The sequence below is a fragment of the Pleurodeles waltl genome, chromosome 12, assembly GCF_031143425.1.
Source record: "Pleurodeles waltl isolate 20211129_DDA chromosome 12, aPleWal1.hap1.20221129, whole genome shotgun sequence".
Taxonomy (NCBI): Eukaryota; Metazoa; Chordata; class Amphibia; order Caudata; family Salamandridae; genus Pleurodeles; species Pleurodeles waltl.
In genome coordinates, this window is record NC_090451.1 from 697,057,109 (window position 1) to 697,071,256 (window position 14,148).

Sequence of the window (14,148 nt, forward strand, 5' to 3'; positions counted from 1 at the left end):
TTCATGTGTTTCATGTGTTTCTGTCCTTCGTCGGTACCTTTGCCCACCCTTTTTTTTTTGGTTTCTTCTCTATTCTTGCTTCTTCAGCTTGTACAGAAAATTATACAGCTCTTGGAGTAGAAAAAGGGCACCTATGCCCCGGTGGCTGCCTCTGTTAACAATCAAGTCTTCACTGCATGTTGATTCTAAGGCAGATACCTGCATTATATCAAAAAACACAATTGTCCATCATGGTGTTCTGACACTCATTAAAGGTAGAATTTTTCCACATGTGCGTGTCTGGAATTCCTCATTTGTTTTTATAAAATACTTTTAAATTGAAAAGGAAAACCTGTCCTTAAGAGTCAACTTGGTTTTATTTCTATTTTTTCAACATAGCCTGTCATCCCAGTTAATTATATTAAGATATATTCGCCTGAAAGCACCTTTGTATCAGAGCATTTTAAACGAAAGAAAAAAAGCAGAAATTGTGTGCTCACACTAGAACGTAAAAAAATGGCTAATGGATCTAGGCACTTGGCAAACTCTGGAGGCTGCCCTATCTGATCAAGCCCATTAAGGTTCATCTTTCCACTCACTGGACAAGTATCCAGATCAATTAACCCTTTTCTGGATGTTTGCATTCAGTCAATGTCCAGGGGCTTGTGTTATGTCAACCTTTTTGCTGTATGTTGGGTAGATTTTATCCTGTATCTGTTAGTGGTTTATCGTACCTCATTTTTTTACGTGACCATGGCTGCCTAATTTGACAGGTATTTCAGAGTGGCAAGATGTCTAATAGGATAAGTCATGATGTGTGTATTGACTGTTGTCCTGAGATTAGTGATTGGCATATGTAACGAGATGTTTTGCAAGATGCTTTGATCATAGAGAATTAGTGAGCTCTGTGGAAATTGGTATATGTGGGGAGATGACTACTGTTGCTGCAGGAGGGGGCAATTTCCTCATCTGCTCCTTAAACAATATTTCAATAGAGACTTCTAGCCACAGATTCCCCACCTTTTGAATATTCCCCAGGCATTAGACTGGATTTGTAAACTTTTGAAAAGTACCTGTTTGTGCCAGAAGGTAGCGCAGTGTGACTCCACAATGACGCTGTTCCACTCCAGAGGTGATGTGCTGAAGGGGGGGCTATATGGGTGCCACTCCAGCGTGCTGTTTTCAGTTCCTTTCTTTCCAGTACTCCAGTATATGCAAACCCGGAACTTCCCTTCTTGTATCTCTGAGATACCTCAATATTTTCCACAAATTTTCTTCTGTGTGAAAGGGATGTTGCAGCCTAATAAGACAGTTTTTAAGCCCCTTAGGGACTGTTGCACATACATGTCTGTGACATATCCACGCCACAAGGCCTGCAAATACTGAACGTCAATGAACCCAAAGGAGCCAACAGGGAATGAATACAAAAACCTCAAGGTGATGGATGGAATACCTGAAGTATTTTCACCCACTGGCAATTGTTTGGGGCTGCATTCCCAAGCCGTTGTTATTTTTGCCAAACATGCCACCTCAGTTTGAACCCGGCCATACGCAAATCCGTCTTGACCCTGCTCTTCATGGGAACAGTCCAGCCTGAACTGCCAGGCCAGGGCCTCCCTGAACCGGAACAGAGCAGCTTAGGCCTATTTTTGCCCTATTTAAGGCTCTTCAGCCAGGTGTAGCTTGGTTCCAGTCTCACTGTGACCCCTGAACCCATGTCTGGTTATACCCGGCTCACTTAGGGCATAAAATACAAAATCTAAGTGCTGAATAGAATACTTGAATTAATCTCAGCTATTGGCAGTGGCTCAGGCCGCATCCCAATCCATTGTTTCTTTGCCCACTTTGCCAATGTGGTTTGGTCCCAGCCATATGCACATCAGTCTTGATCCTGCTCCTCATGGGAACAGTCCAGCCAGGCAAAACCTTACATCACTGAGCATAAGAAGATTCATCACTCTGACTGTTCTTCATGCTCCTCATCCAAACATTCAGGCTGGTCTTCTGTACGCTGAGTCATCAGTTAAGGGAAAGAAACACAAGAAATCTTATTGCGATTCCACTCCCTTGCAACATTCGCCTGAGCAAGTGCTGGGCCAGTCCCACTTTTCTCGATCTCGCTCCCATAGTCAGCTGACTTGGAACTCGATCCTTCAGCTGATTCCAGCACAACCAGAGTTTGCTGGCCTTCTTCCCTGCCACTTCATATCGACGAGTTCTCCACAATCATGCTCCACCTCTTGGATCTCACCAGACTCCCTCTGGCACATCTTCGGCCCCAATGAGCCAGTAATCCTTCCACCTGGAATACTGACAGCTTCGTCCTTGGCGCAGGGTTTGCCCTCCAAGCCTATCTTGCCTCTGGCTCTTGTTCCGACCCTGCTTCTGGTATCAGAACCTATGCCCGCCCTGGGCTCAGCACTACCAGGATGACAATTGGTACAACAGCTTACAGTAGGTTAGTGGCCTCAATACCTCCTCAGAGACAGGTTTTTTTTTCTCCTGTGGGACCAGCCACACAGTAATCTACACCAAGATGATGAATAAGGCTCCTGAAGTTCTTAGCCTCCAGCGCCCCACCTTGGCACTTAAGACTAACGTTTTGTTTGAGCTTCTTCAATCAGGGCAGACCACTTTGGAGCCCCTTCTTGCTTTCAATGAAGCGTTGATGGATACCCTATTGGTGGAGTGGGCCAAACAGTGCACTGCCATACTGGTAAGTTGACAAATTATTAGGTGACATCGCTGAGCTCCTGATGAGGGGCCAGAAAGCCTAGTGGTGCAGATTTCCTCCAACCGATCTAATCACAACACATTTCTCACCACTCCTCCTGATAGGGAATCTAAGCGAGGGTAATAATTCTTTAAGCGTGGCTTTTCTGCTACCAGCTTGGACGTCCATGCTGTTAAACACCAGCTGTTTTTTGGGACGCTTCTCATACGCCATTTGGGATATTATAGCACAGCATTGCTGTTGCTGACATACGTGGCTGTGATGGACTGAGTTATCTGGCAATGCCCAGCTTTCCCTGGTGGACATGCCCTTTGATGGGATTTGCCTGTTCGGGGAAAAAAAAGCTGTTTCTGCGTTCAGCGTTTTAAGGAGGGCAGGGCCACAGCACACTTTCTGGGCCTTTCCACATCAACCACAACCACTTCATGGTTCCCTTTATGGCTTTGGCCAAGGTGTCCCTTACCTCCAACCGGTCCAGCCCCTACAGGGAACACAGAAGTTGTCTTTCAGGGGAGCCTCATCAATAGTCATAAAAATTGAATATTACCGCCCTTGTGCGGGGATCCTGGAGCATATATAAAAACACACATGTATAACTATGAAATATATATGAAAAATATAGCATTTTTTTGTAGATAATTTCCATACCAGAATCCTGTATACATGTGTATAACAGCAATGCAGACTATGTTGATAAACAGGCTAAAATGCTTTATTTCTATTTTTTTTAAACACTCTCCCTTACAATTACAAGAGAACTTTCTGAAGCCCAGTTGGAGGGTACACAAAAAATACCAGCAACACATGTGAAAAGAGCAAAAACTACATTGAAAACAACAGAGCATTATTAGCCAATAGGCTGCATGCAAGTTAATACAGCAGAACCACAAAATTTGGCACCGTGCCTTTAAGACCCTGAGCACCTCCAGTATCCCACTATGCCTCAGGGGTGAAGGAGAGGTGACAGTTGGTTCACAGTTAGGTCAGTTCTTTATTCCGGCTTCTTCTGAGAGGATCCTGGAGCATTGAGCTCTGTTTTTCTGAGTTTTTCACAGAAAAATATTCAAAAACCTTGTTTTTTCCACCTTCACTCAACGTTTTTCACCTTTTTCTGAGTGAGGGGATTTTTTCCTGCCTGGAAAATGCCTTCTCTTTTTGTGAAGTGCCCTTCCTGTGGGAAGAAGGCCCAGTCTGAGCCACACTCTCTCTGCATTGTATGTTTGCCTCAGAGCCACTGCCCTGACACATGCAGGCACTGTAAAAACATGTCCAAACGGACTCTGAAGGCCAGAGAAAATCAGACTTCATGGACTTCATGAGAGGCAGAAAACATCATCCTCTTCTCTTCCCAGGCAGTCAACAAGCCGTTCTCATGAGCGACAGGCTAGATCGACGTCAGCTGGTAAGAAAGTACCTGTTTGTCCCCCGTCGACGTCATCGCTGCCACCGTCGCATCATCGCTTATCGCCGGCGACCCGACCAGCGTCTAAGGATATGACGTCGAAAGCTCACCTCCCTCATCGGGACAGATCTCCGTCGACGGCAACCCACCAATCGATGTCGAGCCAGCACCGGCGTGCTCATACGCCATCGAAGGAGTTACAACCCTCGACGGCACGGAAGACGACGTCGAGGTCGCCTCAGCGTGGAGAGCAGAGACTTCCGTCAGCGGCCCATCACTCGACGGCGAAGCATACGAAGTCGAGTCGCACACATACAAGGGACCACCAGTCGCCGTCTAGGCGCTCAACGTCGAGACCTGAGCAGTCTACGACACATTCTGGGCCTCCTTAGACGTCGGTACACCGTTCGACGTCGAGGCAGCTAATACCTATCTCTCAAGGAGAAGAGCGTCAGCAACCACCGGCCGGCAAGAATCTCACTCCACCAAGTCCAGTGGTCTCCATAAGGAGTGGATCGTCCAGACGGTCAAGGGCCTCATCGTCAGGGCACATCTCGCCCATAAACCTATCGCCTAGGTGGTTGGAGAGCCTTAACAAGGTGCCGGCTTCTCCAGACTCTCAGTACTCACGCATGTACTCACCATCAGCTTCACTTCCGAGGACACCATCGCCAACGGCGCATGCAGAGCGGGCTCGCTCTACGTCTCGCCAATCTACTACTAGGCCTCGACGCACTACCACAAGATCTAGGAGCAGGTCACGCTCCCAGAGGAGGTCTAGTTCAAGGTCGCGCCATCACAGAAGGACCCCTTCTTGGTCCAAATCCTCGAGGTCTTCCATAAGAGGTTACTCCCCGACTCTGACGGACTCTCCACCAGCTAGAGTTTCCCCGGTGGATGATATAACAACTTTCAATGAGGTGCTGCTCAGGGGAGCACAAAAGCTTAACATTGATGTCCCGGAACCTTCAACTTCCTCATCCGTGATCTTTGAAACCCTGCAACACAGAACGGTTTCAAGGAAGTTGTTACAACTCGTGCCTGGTCTTCTCCAGCTAACCGTGGAGACTTTTTTGATGCCAGCAAACCTCCGTTCAGCTCCTGCTAGGATCTTGAAAAAGTACAAGGTCCCTGATCAGGATCCTTTGTTTCTCCGGACTGATCCACCACCAGACTCAGTTATATTAGCCGCAGCCCGCAAGACGCATTCAGTGGCGTCATCCTCAACGGTTTACAAGGAGAGTAGACATCTGGACTCTCTATGTAGGAAGATGTTTGGCACGGCGGCGTCGATGATGATCTCCAGCGCCTCATCACTCCTAGGCAGATATGATCGATCCCTCTGGGACTCGCTGAACAGATTTGCGGAAAAGCTGCCTAGAGAGGACCGGCAGGACTTCCAGGAGATCCTTCAAGAGGGAAGTCTGGTTTCCAATCAAATCATCAGTGCGGCTGCAGACGGTGCGGACTTGGCGGCACATGGATACGCGCATGGGGTTTGCGCAAGAAGATCTTCCTGGCTGAGGCTCACAGGGTTAAATCAGGAGGCGCAACAGCGTATCATGAATCTTCTGTTTAAAGGGAAACTCGTTATTTGGAGCCCTCAGGGGTGATGAGATGGCACGTATGAAGGTGGTGGTCAACATGATGAGGGCAGTGGGTCTGGAAAGAAGGAAAGACTTCAGAAGGAGGTACACCTTACGACAGGCACCCGTTCCAACAGAGGGTTCAAACCCCTTATTGGTCCCAGAGACCGCAACAGAAGCAAGGGCGTCCTCTCTTCCAGTTTGCAAGGCCACAAGAGACCCAGGATCAAGCAGACCTCAGCAGTCTACACCCAAAGCCCCCGCAAAACAATGAGGATTCGCTTCCCTTAATACCGTACACCACTCCGGTTGGGGGAAGTATCACAGAGTTCGCTCACGAGTGGCATGGCATAACAAGAGACAAATGGGTGCTGAACATTGTAGAGAATGGATACTCTCTTCTTTTCCGACATCCTCCACCTCATTTACCACCAACGAGGTCGAAGCCTGCTCACATGAACTTACTACGCAAAGAAGTTCGCATCCTGTTAGAGAAAAGAGCGATAGAAAAGGTGCCAGCCGCTCAAAGGGGAAAAGGAGTATACTCACGATATTTTCTAGTAGCAAAAAAGGGTCGGGAAGGAGTATTCAGACCTATTCTAGACTTCAGGCTGCTCAACAAGTTCATCCGGAAACAAAAATTCTGAATGCTGGCTCTTCATCAGATTTTCCCTCAGCTGCATCGAGGAGACTGGATGTGCTCCATAGATCTGCAGGATGCGTATTTTCATATTCCGATTGTGCCCAAACATGGAAAATTCCTTCGGTTTGTGATAGCCTCTCAACACTATCAGTTCAAGGTGCTGCCTTTCGGCCTCAAATCTGCTCCTCGCGCATTCTCCAAGTGTGTAGCAACGGTAGCTGCACATTTAAGGAAGCAGAAAATCTTCATTTATCTGTACCTAGACGATTGGCTACTGAAAGACTCCTCTCCGGGGAGGACATCTAAGCATGGTCCTCAGTGTTTTCCGCTCTCTAGGTCTGCAAGTCAACTTCCAAAAGTCCACTCTCATCCCAATTCAAACCCTCCACTACCTGGGGGCGATACTGAATATAGAGCTAGAAAAAGTGTATCCTTCAGAGGAACAACTGTTATCAATAAGGAGGAAATGTCAAGACCTTCTGGGTTCCCCCACGCCTACGGTCCGTCAGGTGACATCTCTGTTGGGCCCCATGGCCTCGTGCATTTCCATTGTCCCGAACACCAGATTGCATATGAGACCTCTTCAAGAGGCTCTAGAGGAAAACTGGAATCAACACACAGGCCAGTGGGAGGACAGGATGCTTCTTCCTGTAGGAGCGCGGCAATCATTGCAATGGTGGACGCGCAGACATCACCTGTCAGTAGGAGTTCCGTTTCACCAACCAATTCCTTCCGACACTCTGGTAACGGATGCATCGCTACAGGGCTGGGGAGCTCATCTGGGTTCCCTTCAAGCTCAGGGCTTGTGGTCCAGCAAAGAGGAGAAGACGTACCATATCAACCTGCTGGAGTTCAGAGCAGTTCATCTTGCTCTCAAATAATTTGCACCATCGATTCAGGGAAAGTCTCTGCTGGTGCAGACGGACAATACGACGACTATGTATTATCTTAACAAGCAAGGGGGTACGAGATCCCGGCCCCAGTCTCGGGAGTCTCAAACCTTTTGGCACTGGCTCATAACGAGGGGAATGTCTCTTACAGCGATCCACCTCCCAGGGCAGCAAAACGTGGAGGCAGACTTCCTAAGCAGAACCCTCGCGGACGCCCACAACTGGGTTCTTCACGACAAGGTCGTCGCAGACATCTTCGTTCAATGGGGTCAGCCTCAGTTAGATCTGTTTGCAGACGAAGTAAACAAAAAATGCCCAGACTTCACGTCCAGGTTCTACCCTCCGGGGACTCGAGGGAATGCCCTGTTGATAGACTGGTCAGGGATATTTCTCTACGCTTTTCCACCGATTCCCCTGATACCAGCGGTAATAAACTCTACAGATCCAACACCAGAATGATTCTAATAGCCCCGCAATGGCCTCAACAGTTCTGGTACACGACCACAACCGCACAAGAGGCTGCAGTGCAGACCGGATCTCCTTTGCAGGCTGGGAGTCAAGATTCTTCACCCCAACCTTCCCTCTTTGAGGTTGACGGCATGGCTCCTGAATTCCTGCAGTATGGGCATCTAGGGCTCTCTCAGGAATGCATGAACATTTTAAAGGAGTCCAGAAGGCCTTCCACGCGGTGCTCTTACGCGTTCAAGTGGAAGAGATTCTACATATGGTGTCGACAACAGGGTCAGAATCCTATTCTTGCTCAGGAGGAGGTCATATTATCTTACCTGCTCCATCTGGCGAAATCAGGTCTGCAGTTGGCATCTATTAAGGTACATTTATCTGCCATTACAGCTTATCGTAAATCACCTTCTCAGAAATCCTTCTTTACCATGCCAGTAGTCGAGGATTTCTTAGAAGGTTTAAAGAAGGATTTTCCACCCATTCAAAAACCCTCGCCTCCATGGGAACTGAACATAGTGTTACCTAAACTCATGGGCCCTCCTTTCGAGCCTATTCACAGAGCTTCTTTGCAACACCTTACGTGGAAGACAGCTTTTCTCGTAGCCATTACTTCGGCTAGGAGGGTCAGTGAAGGTAAGCAAAACCTTAGACATTGTAAGTGCAGGGTAGCCATAAAGAGTATATGGTCTGGGAGTTTGTCAAAACGAACTCCACGGTTCCATAATGGCTAAACTGAAATCTGGGAAGTTTGGTTTCAAACTTCACAGCACAATAACTGCACACTGATGCCAGTGTGGGATTTATTGTAAAATGCACCCAGAGGGCATCTTAGAGATGCCCCCTGAATACCAGTCCGACTCCTAGTGCTAGGCTGACCAGTTTCTGCCAGCCTGCCCCAACCAGACAAGTTTCTGGACCCATGGGGAGAGTGTCTTTCTCACTCTGTGGCCAGGAACAAAGCCTGTATTGGGTGGAGGTGCTTCTCACCTCCCCTTGCAGGAACTGCAACACCTGGCGGTGAGCCTCAAAGGCTCGTGCTTTTTGTTTCAGCACCACCTGGCATCCCAGCTAGTGGAGATGCCCGCCCCTCTGGCCACTGCCCCCACACTTTTGGCAGCAAGGATGGAGGAGATAATGAGAAAAACAAGGAGGCGCCACCCACCAGTCAGGACAGCCCCTAAGGTGCCCTGAGCTGAGGTGACCCCTGCCTTTAGAAATCCTCCATCTTGAGTTTGGAGGATTCCCCCAATAGGATTAGAGATTTGCCCCCCTCCCCTCAGGGAGGAGGCACAAAGAGGGTGTAGCCACCCTCCAGGACAGCAGCCATTGGCTACTGCCCTCCTGACCTAAACACAACCCTAAATCTAGTATTTAGGGGCGACCCAGAACCCAGGATATCAGATTCCTGCAACCTACACAAAGAAGGACTGCTGTCCTGAAAGCCCTGCAGAGATGACGAAGACGACAACCGTCTTGGCCCCAGCCCCACTGGCCTGTCTACAGACTCAAAGAACCTGTACAGCAACACATCCGACAGGGACTAGCGACCTCTGAAGCCTCAGAGGACTGCCCTGAACCCAAAACAACAAACTCCTGAGTACAGCGGCACTGCTCAAAAACAGCAACAACTTTGTAACTTTTTAGCAACTTCCTACAGTATGCCTGAACATGTCTGTTGAATGTGAAATTGTCTGTATGAGAAATTTGGGTTGATGGTTGAGCGGAGTGAAACCCTACTCAAGCAACAGCCTCAATTCCTATAAGGGTTATGTCACAAGCAAACCCCAAATTAACCTCTGCTCATCCCTCTCTTACTTTGGCACATATCAGTCCGGTTTAGCGTGGAGGCAATTTGTAAAGTATTTATGCTGCACTTCAAACCGTAATAAAGTGAAAACACAACACAAGAAAAATGCCACACAAATTTAGAAAAATATAAAGTGAATTTTACTAATAAATCAAATCCTAAACGACAAAAATGCAACTAGTAGAACCAGAGATATTAAAGTTTAAACATTTGAGAGAAAATATTGCCAAAAAGCACAAAGCCCCAACTGTGTTCGTGCCACACAAGGATGAAGTCACAAGTTTGGGACGACTGCAATGGAGCGCGAGCCAGGTACAGGGATCTACTTAGGTCTGCTGAACACTGTACCTTAATCCTGTTTGCATAGAGTTGCGGCATCCCGACTTGGTTAGGATGCATCACACAGCGGAGGTGATGCAAGGAGATGCATTGCCTGGGGGTGGTGTGAGCCAATGTCTTTGCATGGAGATGCGTTGCGCATTGGCGGTTCTGATGGGCTGCAGTAGGTGATGCAGAATTCTTGCGTTAGGAAAGCCCGCACAATAGAGGTGATGTGTTCTGAGGGTGATGGATCGAGCAACAGAGGCAATGCACTGGCTCTGCAGGAGATGCGCAGCTGAAGAGATGCGTCGGTTTTGCCGAAACCACAGATGGACTGGCAGAGCACCCTCATGCCCACTTCTAAGTGTTCAGGACTGGGGTAGGACTAGTTGGGAGAGGCAGGACTCAGAGAATTGGTGAGAAATTGGGTTACAGCTTGATGGGGTAAAATCCTACTCAAGCAGCAACCACAATCCTTGTCAGATTGAATTTGCAAGCAGACGCCAAATTAAGCTTTGCTCAACCCTTTTGTAGCTTGGCCTAGAGCAGTCAGGCTTAACTTAGAAGCAATGTGTAAAGTATTTCTGCAACACTTCAGACAGTAATAAAGTGACAACACTTGAAAAATCCCACACCAATTTACAAAAATATAAACTTAATTTTACTAATGAAATCAAGACAAAAAAACAGTCCGTAGAACCGGATAGATGCAATTTTAAAGATGTTAGTGAAAAGAGTGCTAAAAAGCACAAAGTGCCAAATCTGGTTATGTGATTGTGCAGCAACCAGACTCACTTGTTTGGATCGACCATGATGGAGTGCATGTCGGTTGTGGTCACCCACTTTGGTTAGCTGAACACAGTAACTTAATCCTGGTTGCGAAAAGATGGCCCGCGTTGAGGAAACGTGTCACAATAGAGGGGATGTAATGTCTGGGTGTAGAGATGTCGCACTCTGGCTGTTCTGGGGTGGCCTGCAAAGTGCGAGGCAGTGTCCTTGTGCAGAGATGCCTCACATAGGGGTGGTTCTTTTAGGCTGAATTTGGGCAAGGTGATATCCTTGCGTGGAGATGTCTTGTGCAGTGGCCGTTACGATAAGCTACTGTAGGCAATGCAGAATCTTTGTGTCGGGGGAGTCCATGTAGCAGAGGAGATTCGTTGGTTACATTGGCGATGCGGGAGACGTTCTGGGAAGAAGATGTTGGTTCTTCATAGTCCCCAAAAGCGGGTGTTTGGGGGGGGCACCTTCAGTCCGCTTTTAAGGGTCCAGGACTGGGGTGGCACCATTTGGAAATGCAGGACTCAGAGATGCAAGAGTCCAAGTGGAGGGTTCAAGGTTGTTGGAAGCCTCTACTGTCCCATAGGATTCTGATCAGGAGGCCAGCCAACTATCCCTTGGATTCACTCTGGGGGTCCTGGATTGAGAGTTGCAGGTCAAGTCCTTCTAACCCAGGCAAGAGGACAGCAGGCCAGCACAATGGGGCAGCAGTCCTTACAGCAGCACATCAGTCCTTCTTCCTGGCAGAATCAACCACAGTCCAGCAATGTACTGAGGAGTTGGGTCTAAGGGTCCCATATTTATACCTGGTGCCCACTTTGAAGACGAGGAAGCTTTTAAAGGTTTACACCCTCTCTGAGGTGTCAAGCATCCCGGTCCCTCCTATCCTGGCCCCAGCTTGTCTGGTGTCACAAAAGACCAGAATCAAACCCTTTGTGAGAGCGCTCAGGCAGAGCTTTAGTGATGTACAAGTGTGGTAGGTGAGAGCTCCTCTTCTTTCAACCATCCTTTCAGCAACTAGCAGTCTAACAGTATGTAGATGAATCTTGTGTCAAATGCAAGTAGCCTGTTCTGTGACAGAGACCCTGTTGCTTTCTTTGCATCTAGCCCTACCTCCAGGCATTAATAGTGAGTTAGTTTGCCTGTGTAGGCTTCTCTGCAAAAAGGTCTGTTTAAGCGCTGAAGAACCTTGCAGGTATAGCCAGCTTTATTGAGCCAGTTGTTTAAAGAAGGATAAAAAAATCTCTGTTACAAAGGAAAGCTGCAACCATGGCTATGTACTTCCAAAAAAAAAAAAATGAAAACAGACACCCGAAAGAGCAAAGTACTGCTGCCAAAACCATGTTCACAGTCAGCATTTTGACCTTTGAGAGAAATTAATGATTGATCTTGGTCAAATCTGGAATATAGTGGTGTAATAGCCCCCCTCCTTCAACAGGAAGCAATGGTAGTAGTTCCTTTGCTCCACTTTTGTAGCGAGACAAGCTGTAGGGCCACTTCATCTGCTCTATCATCCACTTCCAACCTGGTTTTAATCCCTTATTCTGGGGGTCTTGGGTCCAGCTTGGCCCTTTCATATCTTGTTCTCAAATGTCCTGCATATCCAAAAAGATTTTGCATGGGTTCCTAAGCCCAGTGGCAAGACCACACAGAGGTGGAGAAAGGAAGTATTCTCTGTTGCTTCCTGCAGGAACTCAAATTTGAGTGCCTACTGCCTGAAGAACTGGCCCTAACTCATCTGGGCAATTCTTTCAATAATCTGGATCAGTGGTTCCCAACCTGTGGTCCGGGGACCCCTGGGGGTCCGCAAAGCCTTCTCAGGGGGTGCGCGAGAGCCTAGAAAATTCAAAAATATTAACAAATATTGACAAATTAGGTCCCCAGCTTCCAATAATGACTCAGGTGGGGGTCCCCGGATTCCCATGATGATTCAGTCGGGGTCCCTGGGTTCCATTAATGTTGAAGTGGGGTCCACAGAAATCAAAAGGTTGGGAACCACTGATCTGGATTGTCTGGCCGCAAATTTGAAATCAATCACAAGCTCTCAATGGAAGAGCACGTGTTAAGGTTTTGTCCTTGCAAACTTTTAACTTTTTGAATGTTTCTTAAACTTTATTGACCTTTTAGTACCAGCTATGTTTTAAGAAGCTAATGTCTAATGAATTTAGGGCTCCTCTGAAGATATTGATGTTTTATTACATTTACTATATGTGAATTTTTATTTCTTAAATGGCCACTTTGGAGTTCCAAATCGTGAAAATAAACTTGAAGTAATATGATTAGCTTGTTGCGCTGATTCCTTCCTGTCATGAGTTCTATGTCAAGTTCTGTCAGTAGAGGTTCTAATTCTTGTGCTTTCCTTTCTCAGCCAAAAGCTACTCAAATTAATGGCCTCATGAACTGAGGCATTTTTCTTGAAAAAATGCATTTCTGATAACCACCGGTATTTGTGTGAGATATGTTAGTGAACCGTAAACCTTATGCGTATCTGAACTAGATGCGGTGTCACAAAAGCTCAGTTATCTTGTTTGCAATTTGTTGTTCTAATTTCACTTGAGCAAGGTGACTTTTCTCACTGTATTTTTACCATGTCCTCTTTGTTTTTTGTAATCATTTTTCTCTGAACAGCTCCAGTATGGTTCTTTTGAATTCAGAGGTGTCTTTGGAAAACATTCATTGCCAGATATATTTCCTCTCGTAGCAGTCCATTGCGTTGAGAGAGACTTTCTGGTTACATAACTAGGCCCACTCTCACCAATCTGCATTTAAAAGCGCGTGTCTTCTGGAATTAAAAGATAGCTTAATCACTATGCCACTATTGAGGTAACTCTACCATTTTCATTTTACAGTTTTACGTGATAGAATATGCAGCCTGTGATGCAACGTACAATGAAATTGTAACTCTAGAACGACTGCGGCCCGTCAACCCTAACAAAGTCGCTACAAAGACCTCCTTCTACAAATACACAATCCCTGTGCCAGATGATCTCAAGGAAGCGTAAGTACTGCACAAGGGTTTAGCTTGGGGTACTGTGGGTAAGTTTGTGGTGGGGCAAAGTCTACTAACAGTGTCCAGGCATGCGTCACTACAGACAGCTGGACAGTTGCTTTCATTGTGCCATGACCTAAATAAGCTAAGAGGAGGGAGCAAACCAGTGGGTAGTGTATTGATTAACCCTGAGGCATAGCACATGTATTTTCGGATTTTGTTAATCGGTCTACTTTCCATTTGAAGGAATAAACAGCCAAGATACATGTTAGTTATTGGCATTGACCAGTTTACACGGTTGCAGTTTTACCACTCGAATGCAGAATAGTGGCATTAAAGGATAGGGTGGTGGGTTTTGAACAGGGTTTCATCATTATATAGCCCTTTTATTTGAGATGTTTTGAGGAAAGAAGACTTTATTGTCCCTCAGTGGGTGTTTGTGTGCTCCTTTCTAGCAACAAAAGTCTGAACGAGTGAGATTTTTTTTGTCGTTTATTTCAAAGAGCACATGTATGCACTGCATTGTTGTACAATATTTTATTTGTAGCCTTTATAAAA

At 46.9% G+C, this 14,148-nt stretch overlaps 1 protein-coding gene across 3 annotated transcripts in view; it reads left to right on the top strand.

The window, feature by feature from the left end:
- Window positions 1-14,148, top strand: part of FXR2 (FMR1 autosomal homolog 2) — a 175,100-nt gene that overhangs the window by 83,538 nt on the left and 77,414 nt on the right. For all 3 annotated transcript variants that reach the window (XM_069215596.1, XM_069215594.1, XM_069215595.1), the window contains exon 5: window positions 13,451-13,599. In XM_069215596.1, coding sequence (XP_069071697.1) covers window positions 13,451-13,599 — 149 coding nt within the window. The remainder of the gene's footprint in view (window positions 1-13,450; window positions 13,600-14,148) is intronic.